We start from the raw sequence: 20072 nt of genomic DNA, 5'->3' as shown, positions 1-20072 counted from the left end.
GAGGTTTTTGCATCTGTGGAGAAAGAGACTACACTGCTGATCACTAACATCCATATTAAATTGTTAAGTCATGTGATTGCACTCAAAAATAAAAAGTATATTTTCAGTATCATACACTTTTCATTTCTTTATTCAGCTCCTGGAGTTTGAGGCAAAATGCTGGTTTTTAAATTAGGTTTGATTGAAGGTTAAAAACAGCACAAAGCGACTGCGGTCTGCTGGCAGTGCTTTTATTGGTTTATTTTACGACTGCTCCTTCCAAATGATGTGACAGAAGAGCCATCTGTCCAGAAAAAGATGGGTCAGTGAAATTAATGAGCTGCCAATACAGCTCATTAATTCTAGAGTTCTAGAGTATTTGGTCAGAGAACAAATACAAGGATTTATTCTAAAGTGCTTCTGGCCTCAGAGGACGAAGCACTCATTAGGGCTGTTAAGACTTTGTTAAAGAAGTAAGAGAAACACATTCCAGGTACTTCTAACAGCTAGTAGGGTGTGTAGAAATACTCTCTGCTCAAAATGTGGTACTGTGTTACAAAGAGAAAGCCTTTTTGTGTTTAATTCCCAAAACTTCTTTAATAAAACAAACAAAAATCAGACACATACATATCCCACTCATTGTTTTCTCCCCACAATAAATTACAATGACAAAACAACCACACTGCAAATAGACTGAACAGAGACTAACTGTAAGCTGGACGACATAAGAAATGACATTTGTGCTGTAAAGGCTTCAGAATTGAAGTGAATGTGGTGACATTCTCCGTCAGAGACGCCAAAATGTTCATACAGTATTTTCAACACTATGTTAACATCTTTTTGAAAGGGCAACAATCATGTGAAAGGAGACTGGAGGCTTTACAGTCTTAGGTGGATACAAAAGCTAATTTCTGCTACTGGAAAAAGAAAAAAAAAGCCATCCACAGTTCAAAGTTTTGACTTTCTAACTTCAACTTTCAAACATCTGAGCTAATACTTTGAAATGTCAACTTTGCAAGCTGTTTTTTTTTGTTTTTATTTGTGTAATTAAGGTTTCATAGGTGGAGAAGACCAAAGCAAGAGATAAAAGAACTTGGCGTCACATGGCGGACATGAGCTCCACTCCAACTGAATATTGGTGTCTGCTGTTAAATCAAGCAACACTTTGCTTAGAAATTTTAATGACACTGACTTGGATTGTGTCACTTTTGTGAAAACAACTTTACAAGTTGCTTGTACTGTTCTCAAGTGGTTTAAAAATAGGTATTGCAGGTTTTTGGTCCATCACTTCAATTCACTTTAATAATATAAGACAGAAACACCATGCTGTAATTCATTGTAGGATATGTCCCATTAATGTTGTTATTGCGACTGCACAGGCGATGTTTGCATCCTTGGTGATAATGTGAGCCAGAAGTAACAGGAGTCTCCTGGATATAGAAATAAGTTCAAAGGATGGACAATGTGTGGTTTCTTCTTTTTCCAGTGTAAGGTTAGGTACACATGACGACTACAGACTAAAAAAAATACTGTAATGTGGGACTGAAGCTGAATACAATCTGCTCACTTCTGGATTTGACTGGTTGAGCAGCATGGTGGTGAAAACCAACGGGCATCTGTAGTGACGTACCAACAAAGCAGAGTAAACCTCATGATGCTGCTATCTGTAATTCAGTGTTAGAAAGGATAGTGACGGTAATTTTAACATGCTAGCACTACTTTAAGCTACAACAGATACAGAGTTAGCTGAGCACAGAGCTACTGTAAGGCCCTCCAGTGTGTCCTCTGAGGCTTGATGGAGTTGTGCTATTACGTAGCGTGAAAGCCCTTAAAGAAAAATGGAAGTCAGAGTTGTCATAACTTACCAGAAGGATGTAAGGCTAAGTCGTTAGAGCAAAGAACAAAATAGAAAAATACTACCAAAGTTCCCCTGAGCAAATTCCCACCCTTTCTCCTCACTGGTGTGCATTTCAGTTTGGTCCACAGAACGAGATGGACTAGAACAATGTTTTAGTGAATATCATGTGCTGCTGTTCTAATGAGATAACTCATTCGCTGTCATACCTCTGAATAAGGTGAAGCAGCTCCAGACCTCATGTCACAAAATTTTGTTATGCAAATCTAGATTCTAGAGGTCTGAAATCTATTATTGTATTTTAAAGTTGCAGCTCTGGAGCCCAGCAGCCTAGAGTGTGGAGGGACTCTAGACCTGGACTCTAAGACTCTAGAGTTCTAGATTTTTCCTCCCAAAAAACATTTACGTGTTTACTGTAGACTTTGGTTGGTGTGATATACAGACATAATCAACTATATTATTTCCTTAGATAATACCATATTCTACAGCTATGTTCAGAGGTTTATTTAGATCTTTATTCTAGAGCTTGAGTGATGCAGGATTTCTGATTCTGATATTTGGTGGTTTAAAACTCTGATATTCTGCTTTCACTTTCTTTAACATTTCTTATATCTGGTGATTTATTTACTTGTTCACGTCCTGCCTGCTCCGATTGTTTGTGGAGCGCGTGTCAACAGGAACGTTGCAGAGTGCCCCCCAGGAAAAAATCTGCAATGTCAAGACATTGTAAGAAAATTGTCCCCCCATCTCTTTACTTTTTTAATTTTGCAATATTAAATGCCAATAACAACAGACTGGCAGGTATCTCATACCAAACAATAATATCAGCTTTACCCATTCCTGCTTTTTTTGTGCTTTGTTACTATTTAACAGGATACTTACTGAGAGCCCAAAGCTCTCCTTATTGGTCCGAGACATAAATGCCCTTATGGGTGACAGATTTGGTTAGAATCTGAGGGAAGCAGGCCAGGAATTAAACCGAGACAGCCATATAGAAACAAGTGAACCAAGTCATTAACAAAAAAATTTGACCTGTAAACTTGGACTCACTACTCCAGTATTAATGTACTAACATCCTCCACTCAACTAAACGCCACCAAAAAACTACTTGTAAGACAGACGGCATTTTAGAAAGTGTCAAAAATCCAATTGGCTGTTACAATACAGTATATTAAGTATCAGATAATCCAGATCGTCCATGTAACAAACACTGACGCAGGCAGCGACCGCTAGTGGGAAGGTAGAAAAATGTTGAAAACGGCAGAAAAGAGAAAAGACTGGTCCAAATAACTTCATCCTTCTGGCTCCAAAATCCATATAAAAATAGAACTCGCACTTAGTTTAATATAAAACAATATATGTGCTGGAAAGAGGAGTCCTTCCTCATCATAGAAAGAAAAGAACTGAGGCACGCGGTTCCTCTCGTTCTTTCCGCTAGGCTGAGGTCTTCGTTGATTGGTAGCAATAAGGCACGTGTGACCACTGCAATCCTCCACCATAGTTCCCTTTTGTATGAGACACCAGTAACTTCACAAAAGCCAACATTTCATGTCAGATGGGCTGCAGCGCTGACAGCTTCACCGCCTGAACAGAGACAAGAGCCATGAGAAAGAAAAGATTGAGAAGAAAAAACATTAGACAAAAGATGAGTCATTTAACAGGACAAAGAAAACTCTGGAATTATTTAATGACCGACAACATGAAGCCAATTACTCATTTCCCCCACCCTAGCAGCACACTTATAACAGGCAGCTGAAGCTTGTACAAACACAACGTTGAACCGTGCGTCATTAACTTTGAGAGAAACCCAGCTTCATAAACATTGTGAAGTGAAGCAAAAAGGTCCATGTCCCACCAACAACACAACATCCGTTTGACACCAGAGGGCGCTGTTGCACCCAGAGCGCAGAATTAAAGAGAATGTGCAAAAGAATTATTCATCTGATAGTGGCACACCAAAGTGTTCAATATTAAATAACTAAATATGTGGATAAAACAGACAACATAACATGGGATAATCTGAATATAATGGAGTTTAATAGAGCTCATTCTTATGGAAGTAGCATGATGACAAACAAAATGCAAGCTATGCATATAAAATTTTGTAAAAACTAAAAAACCCAAACATTTAATTATTAAATAAATTAAATGAATAGAATTCAAAACTGTAAAAACAATGAAAACAATAACTAAAAATAAACAAAAAAAGCCCACATTTTTTTGATCTAATGACACTTTGATGCTTTATTTTCTTTTTGTTTCTAATGAATTGAATAAAACATGTTTAAAAACCGGGTCGGGGACTTCCGGTTTATGTGACTATGGCGTAGGTCGCACCGAGCGTAGCTCCTTCAGAGTCTAGTTATTATCTAGCATTTCCAGGCACTTTTTGACGGGTTTTTTCTTTTTGTATAGTTCCGAGACAATACTGTTTTTGCCTTTTGTGTTTACAATGTCGCGTAAGGTTAATAAGAGCGCAAGCACCTCTCAGCCGAACTTGCGGCCTGCTGCTAACACTGCATCCCCGCCTCGTGGTAAAACTTCGCCACGGCCTGGGTCACCCGACACGCCGCTCGTCGATACGGAAAAATTCACGAAGGCTGAACTCCTCTCTGAACTTCGTGAAGAAATTTCATCACTGTTTAAAAAGGAACTGACGACAGCGTTTGCGGAGAATCTCACGTCTATCAGGTCCGACATACAGCAACTAAAAACGGATCTTTCCTCAGATATAACTACCATGCGGCAGGAATTCGCTGGCCTCAGGAGCACGGTTACGGGGATGGAGCAGTCTCTCTCCACATGTACAGATGATATTGTCCACCTCCAAGCCAAAGTTGATGCGATGTCAAAGGAGTTGGCCAAATTGGAGAATAAATGCGAGGATTTGGAGTCCAGGTCTCGCCGCAATAATATACGCATTGTTGGTGTGCCAGAGGAGAACGTCCTGTCCGCTACAGATGTGTCCGTGCTGTTGATGGAGGCATTTCAGCTTGGGAAGGAGCCGCTTGTAGACAGAGCCCACCGAACTTTGGCCCCCAAACCTAACACCGGTGAACGTCCCCGTGCTGTGGTTGTGAAGCTGCACTATTACGCGGACTGTGCTAGGATTCTCCAGAAGGCCAGGGAGCTGCAGAGAGTGCAGATAAATAATATGACCATTTCTGTGTTCCCCGACCACACCGCTAAGACAGCGCGGGCCCGTGCGGCTTTCAATGAGGTCCGTCGCCAGCTTCGCGGCATCCAGGGAGTCCGATTTGGGATCCTCTATCCGGCAAGACTGCGGATCACTTATCAAGGAATGCAGCGCGACTTCGTCTCGCCAGATGAGGCCAAGGAATATATTAAGACAATAACCACAAGATAAAAGATATAGCAGGACAATGTTTGTCTGTTTGAAATAGCGTATGATCCTAATCCAAACATCATTGTGGTAAGCTAAGTTTGTTACTCTGCCAAACACTTGTTTTGTTTTACCTGTCTAATAGTAAAATATAATTGGGTTATTTTTATTTTATTTGTGCCTTTTAATCTATTGAGAAAAGACTCTGTTGGAGCTTTGGTTTGACACGGTTCGTTTCGTAGTCGGGAGCGTTTTTGTTCAGATTGCTCCGGGTGGGAGCGTGCACTGCCGTCTCCGTCGTTTGGGGATGGGGGCTTTTGCTGTGCAGGGGGGAGGCGGGTGGGTGTGTTTGACGTGTTATTATTATTTTTATTCTGAAGCTGTACTTTTGTTGTTGTGGGTTTGCGTTGTGTGTTTGTGTGAGTGTGTTTTTCCCACTTGTTCTTTCTTTGGGGGTGGAGAAATAAGTATTTTCTCTTTTGTCTTTCTGCAATGATCAGCACTTCAGGTCAGTCCTTAGGCAATAGTGGTATTAGATTTTTAACTTGGAATGTCAAAGGTATGAATAGCCCAATTAAACGATCTAAAATATTTACGCATCTTAAACGTTTAAAGAGTGATGTAATGTTTTTGCAAGAGACCCATTTGCGAGATCGGGATCATCTTAGGCTCAGGTGCCCATGGGTGGGTCATACTTTCCATTCAATGTTTAATTCAAAAGCCAGGGGGGTGGCGATCTTAATAAACAGAAGGGTACAGTTTACAGCCTCTGAGATTAAAGCTGACAAAAACGGGAGGTATTTGGTTGTTGTAGGCACCATGTACAATGTACCCGTCCTCTTAGTCAATGTGTATGCGCCAAATTTTGATAATCCAGGTTTTACAGATGCACTTTTGAGTAGTCTCCCTTCCCTTGATACTCATCTTTTGATATTGGGTGGTGACCTAAACTGTGCTATTGATCCTGCCTTAGATCGTTCGAATCCTCGGACCCTGACCCAATCCTCTATGTCCAAGTCTATTTCTGAGTTTATGTCTCAGAATGGTTTTGTAGATCCCTGGAGGTTTTCTAACCCTACTGCCAGAGCGTACTCTTTCTTTTCTCAGGTACATCAGTCCTTTTCGCGGATTGATTATTTTTTTGTGGACGGTTCCCTTATTCCAAAAGTACTGTCATCTACATATCATCCTATTGTCATTTCCGATCACACACCACTTAGCGTTGACATCAAGCTCATAGCCCAGTCCTCTTTTTCCTCACCCTGGAGATTTAACTCTTTGTTGCTTTCGGATGAGGGGTTTGTTACCTTTATCAAATCCGCAATTGATGAATTTATGGTGTTTAACGACAGCAATACTGTTACGAGGTCATTGCTTTGGGAATCTCTTAAGGCATATGTGCGTGGGCAAATAATTTCTTTCTCTGCCCATTCCACTAAAAGCCACAAAGCCAAACTTCAAACTTTGACTACACAAATTTGTGACATAGATAGACAGGTTGTTGACAGTCCCACTCCCGATTTGCATAAAAGACGACTTGACTTGCAGACTGAATTTGATTTACTTTCTACGGCAGATGCTGAACGTCTTTTACTTCGTGCGCGTGCGACTTATTATGAATATGGTGATAAGCCCAGAAGGCTTTTGGCCCATCAGTTAAAACGTCAGGCCTCGTCTCGATTAATTTCCCAGATTAAAGATGCGGCAGGCAACTCGGTCTCTGATTCAAAGGAAGTAAACGAGGTGTTTAAGACGTACTATTCCTCCCTATATGAATCTGAATCTGCTGCTGACGCCTCAGAGATGGATTCTTTTTTTAACGGTCTTACAATGCCCACTGTCGATCCTGTTATAGCTGAACAATTAGATGCCCCTCTTAGGCTGGATGAAATTGTGCATGCAATCAAGACCATGCACAATGGTAAGGCACCAGGACCTGACGGGTTTTCAGTTGAATTTTTAAAAACTTTTATAGACAAGTTAGCCCCACTACTTCTTTCAGTGTATAATGAATCTTTTGAACGTGGTCTATTGCCCCCTACATTGTCTCAAGCACTAATTACTGTTCTCTTAAAGAAGGGTAAGGATCCTACGTCTTGCACCTCGTATAGGCCTATTTCACTGCTGAATGTTGATGTTAAAGTCTTGGCTAAAATTTTAGCAATTCGCCTTGAAAAGGTTCTTCCTACTATTATTTCAGATGAACAGAATGGCTTTATTAAAGGCCGCCAGCTGTTCTTTAATGTCCGCACGCTTTTGAATGTCATTCTTTCCCAACACTCAACCACTAATCCAGAAGTAGTTATCTCACTTGATGCTGAGAAAGCTTTCGATCGTGTAGAGTGGAGCTTTCTCTTTGCGGTCTTGCAAAGATTTGGTTTCAAGGACAGATTCATTTCATGGATTCGACTGTTGTACAGGGCACCCCAAGCCAGTGTCTACACAAATGGTGTTTCCTCTGGCTACTTCTCATTGTCACGCGGGACGAGACAGGGTTGCCCCCTGTCCCCCCTACTTTTTGCTATTGTAATTGAACCCCTATCTGTAGCTTTGAAGGCCCTTCCTCATTTTCGTGGTATTTCCCGGTCAGGCCTTGACGTAAAATTGTCTTTATATGCAGATGACCTGCTTCTATATGTTTCTGATCCCTTATCTAGCATACCATCGATTGTGTCTCTACTAAATAAGTTCGGCTCTCTGTCAGGTTACAAAATAAATCTTCTTAAAAGTGAATGTTTCCCCATAAATTCTTTAAGTCTTACACTTAAACAATCTGACATTCCTTTTAGACTTAGCCCTGCTGGCTTTAAATATTTGGGAGTTAACATGACTCGTACTTTGTCTTCTCTATACTCTTCCAATTTCTCCCCTTTAATGACTCAAATTCAATCAGATTTTCAGAGATGGAAATCGCTACCTTTGTCCCTAATTGGTCGGATCAATGCTGTAAAGATGAACATTTTGCCTCGATTGTTATTTCTGTTTCAGAGTATTCCTATATTTTTACCTAAAGCTTTTTTCAAAAAGTTAGACCAGCTAGTTACATCGTTTTTGTGGGGAGGGAAACACCCCAGGGTGAGGAAATCATTATTACAGAGACTGACATTTGATGGTGGTCTTGCCTTGCCTAACTTTTTATTTTACTATTGGTCCTCTCATGTTCACAAATTGACCCATTGGCTTGAATCTCAAGACCTGCTGTGGTGCAAACTGGAACGCCTGTCGTGCACTTCCTCATCCTTAGAAGCTTTATTATTCTCTCCACTACCACTTAAGCCTTCTCATTTCACCCAAAATCCCGTGGTACAGTCTAGCCTAAGGGTCTGGTCACAATTCAGGAGTCATTTTAAGTACATCTCTGCATCAGTACACATGCCCATCACGCAGAACCATCTGTTTACTCCTGGCCTCATTGATGGTACCTATGTACAGTGGAAGCGTCATGGTATTAATACATTTAAGGATCTCTATAAAGATGGCACTTTCTTAACTTTTTTAGACCTGTGTTCAGAAACAAATCTTCCGGCTACCAATCTATTCCGTTATTTTCAGGCACGGCATTGCACTTCTGCTCTCTTCCCCTCCTACCCTCTTCTCCCAAATGTCCAACCATGGGAGGAATTCTTATCCTTTAAACCCAATAAGAAGTCAATTATATCTTTAATATATAAACAACTTATGGATTTAAATGTCCATTCCGTTGCTAAAATTAGGAGGGCTTGGGAGCAGGAGTTAGGAATAATTTTTTCGGATCAGCAATGGGAGAAAGCAGTATCCAATGTCCGTTATAGTACGTCCTGTGCCAGGTTACAACTCATCCAGTTCAAGGTGTTGTACAGGGTTTACTATTCAAAGTCTCGTCTGTCTGGGATTTACCCACAAGTGATGGATCAGTGTGAGAGATGTCATGCCACCCCATGTGACCTAGGCCATATGTTCTTTCTGTGCCCAAGACTCCATGGCTTCTGGAGTCAGTATTCAGTTATTCTTTCCAAAGCTCTTGGGACCCAAATCTGCATGGACCCTTTTCTAGCTGTTTTTGGGCTTCCAGTCAACACTGGTCTAACCGACCCTACACACTTCAAAATATTAGCCTTTACATCACTTTTGGCTAGACGTTGCATCTTACTCCTTTGGAAATCTTCAAAGCCACCTTCAGTTTCTTTTTGGTTTAGAGATGTGATGTCATCTCTTAAATTGCAAAAGATAGGCCTTGTGGCGAAGGGCAAATACAGAGAATTTTATTCTATCTGGGGCCCCTTCGTGGACTATTGCAAGTCATTAAACGCTCTACCAGCTGATTAATATCATGTCTCTTCCCCCCCTTTTTTTTTTTTTTTTTTTTTTTCCCCCCCTTTTGGGGTTTGTGTTTGTTTTGGGTTTCTTATTAGGTTTTGTTTTGTTTGTTTACTTAAGCGTGTGTGTAGGTGTGCCTGTGTGTGTGTTATTGTGTCTGTTCATGTAAGAAAAACTAAAAAATATGTGAGGGGAACAGATTGTGTTGTCATTGTAAACTACTGTACACTTGTCTCTCAATAAAAATATTAAAAAAAAAAAAAAAAAAACCGGGTCGGGGATGAGTTCCTGCCCCAAGTGGAGGAGTTCAAGTATCTCGGGGTCTTGTTCGCGAGTGATGGGAGAAGGGAGCCGGAGATCGACAGACGGATTGGGGCTGCAGCTGCAGTAATGCGAACGCTGCACCGGTCCGTCGTGGTGAAGAGGGAGCTGAGTGTAAAAGCGAAGCTCTCAATTTACCGGTCGATCTACGTCCCTACCCTCACCTATGGCCACGAGCTGTGGGTAGTGACCGAAAGAACGAGATCGCGGATACAAGCGGCAGAAATGAGCTTCCTCCGAAGGGTGGCTGGCCTCTCCCTTAGAGATAGGGTGAGAAGTTCGGCCATCCGGGAGGGGCTCAGAGTAGAGCAGCTGCTGCTCCACATCGAAAGGAGCCAGCTGAGGTGGTTCGGGCATCTGACAAGGATGCCCCCTGGGCGCCTCCTGGGTGAGGTGTTCCAGGCATGTCCCACCGGGAGGAGGCCCCGGGGCAGACCCAGGACACGCTGGAGAGATTATATCTCTCGGCTGGCCTGGGAACGCCTTGGTGTTCCCCCGGATAAGCTGGAGGAGGTGGCTGGGGAGAGGGAGGTCTGGGCCTCTTTGCTTAGGCTGCTGCCCCCGCGACCCGGCCCCGGATAAAGCGGATGAAGATGGATGGATGTTTAAAAACATAATTTGTATTTGAATTTGATTTTTAATGACACAGATCGTGATCTTTTTTTTCCTCTTGTTTGTTCTGTAGTGACTCATATTCAACAGAGACTACATAATTATTTAGATGCAGTATATTGTTAAATTTAATGGGACTTACACAGCTGACTTTTTTTAAATGCCCAAACGAACAATAAACAAAGTAAAAAGACAAAATTTCAAGCTGAAAAAGTTAAAATTGTACAAAATGTATGAAAGGAAAATTGTTTGTCAGTGTGTCAGTAAAGGGCTTTCATAAATCAGAGTATTACTAAGAAAACAACATACCACATTCATGGTTCAGTCACACTTGAATATTATTATTATAATTCATTTTTCTTTCATGTATTTAATATTGAACACTTTGGGCTTCCATATTGTAAATAAAAAGAAAACCCAGGGAAGCCACAGTAGAGATTTTTTTGAAATTATATACAAAAATAACTGAATTTGCTCTTCCGTCCGTTCTTACTCACTCGGGTCAGACAGAAGTGTTGGCATGCAGCCTTATCGCAACAACAGACTAGACTGTAGGGGGACAAGGTGTAGAGGTTAGTGTTGGCATGGAGCCGCCACGCCGAGGAGCAGGAGAGTTTGATTTAACATCGTCCTCAAAGTGCACGTGTGTGTGTGTGTGTGTGTGTGTGTACCTTCTGCCGGCTGGTCATCCAGCTGCGGATGGTCGGCACGAGGACGGAGCCGAGCAGGATCTGAGCCGGATGGTAGATCAGGAGAGGGACTGAGATCAGAGACAGGTGCTCATAGCCCTCAAACACGATCTTCAACATGGGGATACCTGTGATTAAATAAATAAGGAAGACCTCATGGACTTAAAGCTAACCCAGCATTTAAAATTAGACTTCAGAATGAGATGCAGCGTAGACGAGATGACTTTGTTCACTTCATGCCAGCTCCGACCTGCAGCAGAGCTCACGACCGAGCTCAGAGCTTCACAGGCCTCAGAAGCTCTTTCTAACTCCTCCAGATTTCTCCTCTCTTTACTTTCTAACTTAAAACTCCACAGAGCTCTCAGGAGACACCCGACACTTTATACAAGTTTTTGCGCGCATGCAGGAGCTCTCTTCAAACACAACTTTGATGTGAAGTTTCTCTCTAACACAAAATCTGAGCGTCTAATCTGGATGTGCACCCACCCAGGGTTAGAGACTTGTGTGTGGAGCAGAACATGATGGCGACGGTGTCCGCGGGGCTGAACCTGGAGCCTGGCCTGCAGAGACAAACAGGAAGTTAAAACGTGCCATCTGTCACCCTCCAGACGGTTTGCAGGTGGTGACCTTTACACCCAGAGCAAAATGTTGGAGCAGTTCTTATTGTTTTAGGGAGCCAATACATGGAATGATAAGAATATGATGAATAAATGAAATGTATAAAAATAAAATGTGTGAATACCAAACTGTGAAAAAAAAGAAATGAAATCTTAAAATTTAAGATTTGATCAAAGTTGTCGTTTTTCTGTTTTTAATTTTCACATTAAGGGTTTAATACTGATTCTTCTGCAAGTAACTTGATGACAAAAACTACAAGAAATAAATGCTGAAAGCCACTTAATGCTACTAAAAAATGTAATTAAAAAAATATATATTTAGAAAAACATTTCATCACATTTCTGGGCAGAGCTATGTAAAAATAATCAATATAATGAATATTAAAAGAAAAGAAAAGGACAGGTTGAGAAGGAGGAAGCTTACCTGGTGGAAAAGGCAAATGTGAGCAGCATGAAGCTGATCTGGATGGAGAAAACTGCAGAGCAAGAAAAAAAAGAGGCAAATTTAACTTCTCATTTCATATTAAGCTAAAATCAACATTTAGATGGACTTTTAGCAGTTTTTCTTTTTAAAATATTGTTTTAGATCTTATAATAATAAGAACAATAAAAAACAGTCCATTCATTACTAACAGTCTGGAGTGACCTCTGTGGTGGAAATCTTCAGTAACTCCTTCAGTAACGGTTGATTTGATTAGTTTAGTATTGAGTTCTTCGATTAGCCCTTTTTTGGATTGATTCACCAGTATCTGTTCTTCTACACTGCAGCTGCTTTGCAGCGGTTGTAGTTTGTACTAAGCATCTGTAAAAGACGTTGTGTGAGTTTGTTCATTTATGATTTATCATGGATTTTTATTCTAAATTAATAAAAATGTATGGATACTGAGATGTATTAGTTCTACACATTGTCTCTGAAAGTTTTCATTTTTAGACCAGCTAGCCTGAGGGGTAAAATAAAACACCACACTGTTTGTGAGGGAATAGTTGTACACGTTAATAGTCTATATATACTGTTTCTATGCTTCTATGCTATGTTTCTATGTGTTCAGTCAAAACACTGTTTATTTTATCTCAATGTATTGTGTTCCTATATTCAGCGATTACTGTTTTCTTTCCTTTTAAGTTAGCTTGGCTAGTTACCAAGGTAAACTTTAGGATTAAATCCAGTTAATGCTGATTTGGACGAGAGCTGTAGAGATTTTATGGTCATTTGGCGCCCTCTAGTGGCTGATACAAACTAGAGCAGTCAACTGGGAAACATTGACTACTGTTCTGTTTATTCTTTTCTGATATTTTTATTTGTAGATCACACTTAGTCGGATTGTAAATAAAGGGAATCTCAAGTCTTTTTTAAATCCTTTACCAGATGCTTGCAGTGGCTGTAATTACTTAAACATTCAAAGAAATCAGGTTCTGATGATTATACTCAGTCCTGGCCCCGGGGTCGAGCAACATGAGCTAACATCATTTTAGAAACTGAGCCTGCTTATCGCTAACCTCAATAAACAACACAGAGATAAAACCACTGGACGTGCCTTCCAGGTCTGGAAGGTGGGCTTCCTGAAATCTGCATTATTTTTACTGACTAGTAGAAGGAAACACTGGCAAACCTGGCAAACTGCTAAATTAACCAACACAATCATTAGGAGTCTTTTGTTTTCTTTTTTGCCACTGATTTTACTGAGAGCCAGAAACTTCAAGAAACCAATTACAACCAATCAGGAAGTGCACGTTTCCCTAGCAACCAGAGGTTAAATCATGTCCAACATGGCAAACAACTCTTGAACAATCTCTTGAGATCAGTTGGGTCAGCTTAACCTATGTTTATGGGAAAACGGTCTTAGCAGACAGTTTCCTTTATGGGAAACATAAAAGAACAACTTTACGGCCTCATGGCTGCGGGCCATGAAGAAAAGGAAGATTAGTCAGGACTTCAGCCATAAGTCCTGTGGTCAGCTGTTTAAGGATCTGATCAGGATCTCTTCTGGATGTCTCACTTCAGAAAGTGGACGTCAGGGTACACACCCAGAACTCTCTGTAGGGGTTATACATCTCATGTGGCTTAATTACACCATGGGATGCCTAATGGCTAATGGCTAATGGAAGTGAAGGATTTCATTGGGTGGTGGCCGGTATGCTGGAGCATTTGAAAAAATGTCATCTGAACAGATAGAGGTAGTTTTTGGGTGTGAAAAGTGAAGCCAGTGTAGAAGTGTCTTCAACCTGCATTATTTTTAATGACCAGCAGGGGAAGATCGCTGATTCAGCAAAAACTGGCAAACTGCTAGCTTAACCAACACAATCTTTGTTTTTTTTGGTGCAGCACATACTCTGCCACTGATTTTAACGAGAGCCAGAAACGTCCAGAAACCAGTGCCAACCAATCAGGAAGTGTACGCTTCTCTAGCAACCAGAGGTTAAATCGTGTTCAACATAGCAAACAACTCTTGAACAATCTATTGAGATCAGCTGGGTCAGCTCAACGCACGTTGGTGGGAAAACAGCCCTTACCTGCCTTGATCTATGTGCTTAGCAGTTTCCTTGACAACTTTATGAGCTCATGGCTACGGGCCATAAAGAAAAGGAAGATTCAGGACTTCAGTCATAAATTCGGTAGTCGGCAGTTTAAGGACAGGACGATACCTGTGGTTGCAAACAGGCTTCCAGTGTTATAGAAGTCTGTGGGATAACAGCTCTCTGACCTCGGTAACACTTTCCAGATGAGCTCATATTCTCAGCCACTGGTTTCAGTTTACAGTGAATATAACATGAAGTCCACTTGAACTGTTGGTAGTTCTCAGAGTAACCGAGGAGAAATGTATTCAGGGATGCTTAAAAAGTTCAACTTTACTCAGCGTTTCAGCGCTAGCACCATTATTTTAACACTTCCTCTGATAGTTTAGTTCAAATTTACAATTTACATTTGATTTCCATTAATCTGCCATTGATGACACGCAGAAGGTGTACTGACTGATAAGGCCGACCAGCAGCAGGCTGGTGGGGTCCAGCTCGATGCTGGGGTTACTGAAGGTTTCGCAGAAGGTGGTGTAGATGATCATGAGGAGGACGGCGCTGCTGATGGCGCCGAACGGGGGCTTTTGCCTTTCCAGAAACTCCCTGAGGAAACCGCGACACACCTGCGCACAACCGAGCAAATCAGCCGATTTAGAGTTCAGACTTTAGACCAAGACTTCAGGACGTGCGCCGCTTCATACCTGACCCAGGATCAGAGGCACCACCACCGTCATGAAGAGCTGAGAGAAGATTGAGGAGAAGGGAACGGAGGACGAGGAGCCGAGCTGGAGGAGGAAGAGGAAAAAATAAATAAATACAAATATTATCACAAGAAATGCACAAAATATTGATCATAAAAAAAAAAAAAAAAAAAAAAAATTGTGCTTAATTTTAGTTATTTTATGACTACTTTTCATTTTTATGACCCTTGGTTGCATCGTGTCTTTTTTCTTTTAAAAGTAAGGTAAATAAAAACGTATTTAATTATTCGTACGTTCGTAATTATTAAGCTCTTCTGGTTCTAATTTTATTCTGATTTTCATTTTTATTGTTTTGTGACTGTTCAGTTGTGTTTAATGTCCTCACGGTCATTTCAAATCTCTTTATGGTTGCTTTGTGTGATTATTTTAGCTCATTTGTGGTTTTTCGAGCTCTTTTTGTGTTTAGAGATATTTACTTTGCATGCATACTTATTTATGTTCTTATCTGGACATCAAACAAATCGAAAACAAAGTTTAAATTTATCCATTTTTCACTTTCTTCATATTTGGAGCAGGACTGGCTTGTAGCGTGTCTGTAATTTAAAAGTGATCATTTTGCTTGTTTTATGTCTCGGTTTGGTTGCCATGGATCTGTTTATGATTGTTTTATGTTCATAACCCGACCAGGACGTCCTTACAAACGTCTAAGCCTCATAAGGCGTCATGTGGCAGGCGGGACTTACAAAGAGCAGCAGCAGCAGAGGAGTGACGACGATTCCCTGCAGGGAGAAAAAAGGAAAAGAGAAATCAGGATTACAGCTTTGACTCTTCGTTCATTACTGCAGGATCGCTTCATTACAGTCACAATCCTCCAAGGAACGTGAAACAGAAAAAAAAACTGTCTTACCAAGAAGCTTCCAAAAGCAGAGTTGAAGATGGCGGCGGCCTGCACAAACACGCACTCAGTTTATCACTTTGGTGACACTGCAGGTTTAATCTGACCTGCTAATCTTTGTGTTTGTGTTACCTCGTTGCCTCCGACAGCCTTGGTGAGAATAACGGCGGAAGAGACCGGAGGGGGCATGCAGCTCACCGTCTGTAACCTAGGCAACCACAACAACCACAGGGTGAAGAAGAAAGAGGAGGATGAGGATGAAACAGATCTGAGTCACTGCCTGCCTCCTCAGAGGAAATTGTGAGGATGGAGGAATGTTTTTCACAAATGAGAAAAACAAAACAAAACAATGCAATACGATGTCACGCAAACAGGTCTGCAGGTGGGAGGGGCTTGTGTGAGACTGAGATGACCATATTAGGAATATGTCCCCTCTGTGATGTCATAAAGATCAGAAAAAAACTGCCTGAAATAAAGAGTTTAGAGCCGTCTGAAGTCTGGAATTGCTTCCACATAGAAAAAATGTTTACAGATCTTATAAATCTATATTTTATTTACAACTGATGATACAATTTTATTTATTTTAATCTGATGACTTCACTTGGACGGACCTCAAAACAAAACTGTGAAAAAAAATAAAATATCCTGTTCCTGGTGGTTCTCTGGGAAGAGGGAAGTCTCACATTATACACAAACACATGGAGCTGGGTCTGTAGTAATCTGTGAATGTGTGTCTTTATGCCAGCCCTCCAGGTACTGTGAGAATAAAGAACAACATTCTCACACACACACAGACAGACACACAGAGTCCTACCCTCTGAGCAGCCATTGGTCGATGGCGGTCAGTGAGAGCACCTTGAGCAGCAGCCAAACGGCGAGTGGAAAGAAGATGAGGGTGAAGGACTGAACAAAGAGGTGGAGCCGCACGTGAAGCAGCGCACTGGTCAGCTCCTGCACACAGAGACGGAGACTTTTCCAAACTGCACCTGAATGCAACACTGCATGTTCCATAACTGAGGACAGAAGCAGGATGGGAGCAGCTCACCTCCGTTTTTAGCGACAGGCCGCTGTTGAAGAAGATGAGCGAGACGGCGATGTACGCTACGGTGACCTCCGGTTTTAAAGGACCTGACAGACAGAAACAGATCAAATTTTCAAATGTGACAGTCTGTGTAATACAGCAGGGAGAGGAAGCAGCCATCTGCTCTCTGTAGCTCTGCGTGGAGACCTGTTTTTACTGCAGTATGGATTAAAAGGGTTTTCACATCCGGTGCAGTTTCACCTCAGTGCTGCCTTTGTGACGTTGACATAATAGTTTCCTTAATAGGATTTAGCTTTCGGTTGGTGTCTTTGGTTCAGCTCTTGACTTGTTTTCCTCTTATTTATCTGTAAGGACCTTCTCTGTTAGGGTGTGCAGATTTTCCTCTTACGTTGCTTGTATGACCTGTGAGGTTCCACAAGGTTCACTCCCGGGTTCATTGTTATTTTCTTTTTACCAGCTTCTTTTAGCTAGAATCAATCTTTTTATGGAATTTCATATCATTTCTGGATAACCAGCTGGAGGCTAGTTAACTGATCATCCCAGATTACGCACTGACTCTTCAATAACTACCTTGTTTTAAACTTCATATATAACTGAACAAAGACTGATCGCACCACAACTTCTGCCTCCAAGTCAGCTGTGTCATCCATGCTCGCAGTTTACAAAAGATGAGAGCTGCATGTCTTTTAGCTGAAACAAGACTAAGGTGCAACTGTTTTCAACACAACAGCAGCAAATAAAACAAACAATCAAAGAAACAAAAACACACCACACCTGTGCTGATGTCATACTTCCAAAGCATCAACATTCCATGTTGGGATGCCCAACATGCAAACTGGCTGAAAAAACACTGTAGTAATCTGTGAATGTGTTATGAAGTTGAGACTTCAAAATGCGTGACGTCACAATGGATATGACCATCTTTTATATACAGTCAATGGTAACACGTTAAAATAAGAGTCCAGCAAATACGAGCAAGAAAACCCACTGATATTTGAAGCCGGCGTTTACGAGCAGCGCCTAAAGGCACCACACCGATAGTGGCGTCTTATCTAATCTACAGGGAAAATGAGCGGAGGGGTTATCAGCTCCGGTGGCGGCTGATTTGTAGTTATCAATGCTTATGCTTTCTCCTCACTTAGTTTAGTGGGAGTAATTAAAGATGCCGATAACGTGCTCGTGGACGCGCACACATGAGCGCGGAGCGGAGCACGGAGTTGGGTTGACATTACCTACTGAATGCAACGTGTCACTACAGCGGCACTTCAGGTACGGAGGGAGACACACACAAACACACACAAACACAAGGAACCACTGTGACGTAGAGCCTGCTGCCCCGGGGCCAGCATGCAGGGGAACATTCCACTGAAAGAAAATCCTGAAATGTACACTTTGTTAAAGTCTGACAAAACCTCCATTCATTACATCACTACGTTATAAATAAAACCAACAGTATTTGCACCTTGTTTCGGCTCAGGTCATATTCACAGAAGCATGCAATGTTAAGTTGATAGTCCACACTTTTCTTCAAATTTCGGGGAAACAGCGCTAAATAAAGTCTAGAAGTTGTTCATTTATGAAAGATCAAATGTTTCCAGGTAAATCAGCCTGTGGCGATTTATTTTGTGACTCCTAACGATTGATTTAAGGTGTTAAGTCTTTACCTGAAAGAACACCTTTGGCCCTGAGAGGGAAGTAAAAGGATGGCAAACTCTTTCACAGCCTGGCAGTAAAATGCCCCAAACTGACCACTTAATAAACGGAATATTTGTTCATTTAGAGTCATTCAAAGAGTGAACACATTTTAAAGCAACACCATTGAACTTCAGTGATGAACTTCTGACCCTCTCACCTCCTTTCACTCCGATGCTGGGCTGCAGCTTGGCCGATAAGATGACCAGCACGATCCCGACGATGAACCACTCCTTTCGTATCCTCGCCACGAGGCCCATGTTTCAGCTCGCCGGTGGTCCACCGGCTCTCCTTGCCTGCCCCCCACGGTCACAGCAGCCGGGACAGAAGTTCCCACAACTCCGGCGCTTCTTCTACGAAGCTTTTATCATCACAAAACACAGGCAGAGGAAGCCGAGGCTGCTTCCGGACACATGGGCCCAAACTAGCCGTAAAGACCAGATTACAGACGCACCGACTCACTCATTACCGTAACACTACTAAAAGCAGCACAACATGCGTGTAACGATCAGAATCTGAAAAAATGTCAATAAAAGATTACATGTTAGGATACAGTTTCATTATTTATAGGTTAAAAAACACAATACAAGTAAAAGTATGAATAATACTGTTATAAATAAGAAACAGGTAAAGAAACAATGGATGTAAGGGTCAGTATAACATTAACACATTTTAGTAGATATTTAAAAAGTTATTTATTAAAAAGATGTGCCATTTATTTAACTATAAACAAATAATCATAGCAAACATTTTAAAAAATGTAAAAAAAATATATATTTAGAAAATTGTGATAATGAGGTATTGTTTTAGGTGAACAAGTCATAAAAATATTTTAAAAAATTTAAGTTTGTACAAAAAAAATAGACAAATTTTAATTGACTTGGAGAACAACAGTATATAACATGTAAATAAGGCTGAAATCCCAAACCTCATGCTTTGATGTCCATTTCTCTTCTTACCAGTTTTGTATTCAGTATTTAACGTCTTTTAAAACAGTCAAGGTCACTTTTAATAGAAGACTTATGAACAATAACCAATGACAAACAAACTATATATCAAGTCAATAAAAGTAAATTTTAACACTGAGTATTTAAACTGACATTAAAACATTACAAGTGCTTGAGTACAGATGAACTGTGTGGTTGTAGTACATTGTTAACTATGCAGAAAAGGGATCTCGTGACGTGCTGTGATTAGACCCGTGTGATAAGGAGCGTCCTTGTAATGACATTATTATGACTGTTGTACATTTCTTTGTGGATGATGGCCTTCAGCTGATGCAATTGAAAAGTAAACCACGGTGCAGTGCGAGAGAAGGAAAGGTTTCTAAAGGAGCCATCTTTAGTTTAGCGTTTATCCTTTTCACTCTTATTTTTAATTGATACTATACAGAGGTGAGATTTGGGTAAACGACCGTAGATGTTCTAGGCTATCCCAGCTATCATATAGCATCCTATAGTCTTTGGTAGCATGCTTCATTACTGTGATCTGTGTTTCCTTCCTTTCAAATGTTTGA

General features: G+C 41.1%; 1 protein-coding gene across 2 annotated transcripts; it reads right to left on the bottom strand.

The window, feature by feature from the left end:
• Positions 1-2580: 2580 nt before the first annotated feature.
• slc10a7 (solute carrier family 10 member 7) lies at positions 2581-18988 on the bottom strand. 2 transcript variants are annotated; one of them, XM_080292549.1, is made up of 13 exons: positions 18717-18988; positions 16868-16950; positions 16637-16773; positions 15955-16030; positions 15835-15873; positions 15671-15706; positions 14928-15011; positions 14684-14849; positions 12137-12188; positions 11582-11655; positions 11078-11223; positions 10904-10955; positions 2581-3418 (listed from the first exon to the last, which is right to left on the bottom strand). In XM_080292549.1, exons 1-12 carry the CDS (start codon positions 18814-18816, stop codon positions 10935-10937), a joined length of 1014 nt encoding a protein of 337 aa, XP_080148675.1. In that variant the 5' UTR covers positions 18817-18988; the 3' UTR covers positions 2581-3418; positions 10904-10934. The 2 variants fall into 2 exon arrangements, with proteins under 2 accessions (XP_080148675.1, XP_026016148.1); XM_026160363.2 differs by lacking the exon at positions 10904-10955.
• Between the last annotated feature and the right edge of the window lie 1084 nt (positions 18989-20072).

Source organism: Astatotilapia calliptera, chromosome 3 (assembly GCF_964374335.1).
Source record: "Astatotilapia calliptera chromosome 3, fAstCal68.1, whole genome shotgun sequence".
NCBI classification, from domain to species: Eukaryota; Metazoa; Chordata; class Actinopteri; order Cichliformes; family Cichlidae; genus Astatotilapia; species Astatotilapia calliptera.
This window is presented reverse-complemented; position numbering and strand designations above follow the sequence as displayed.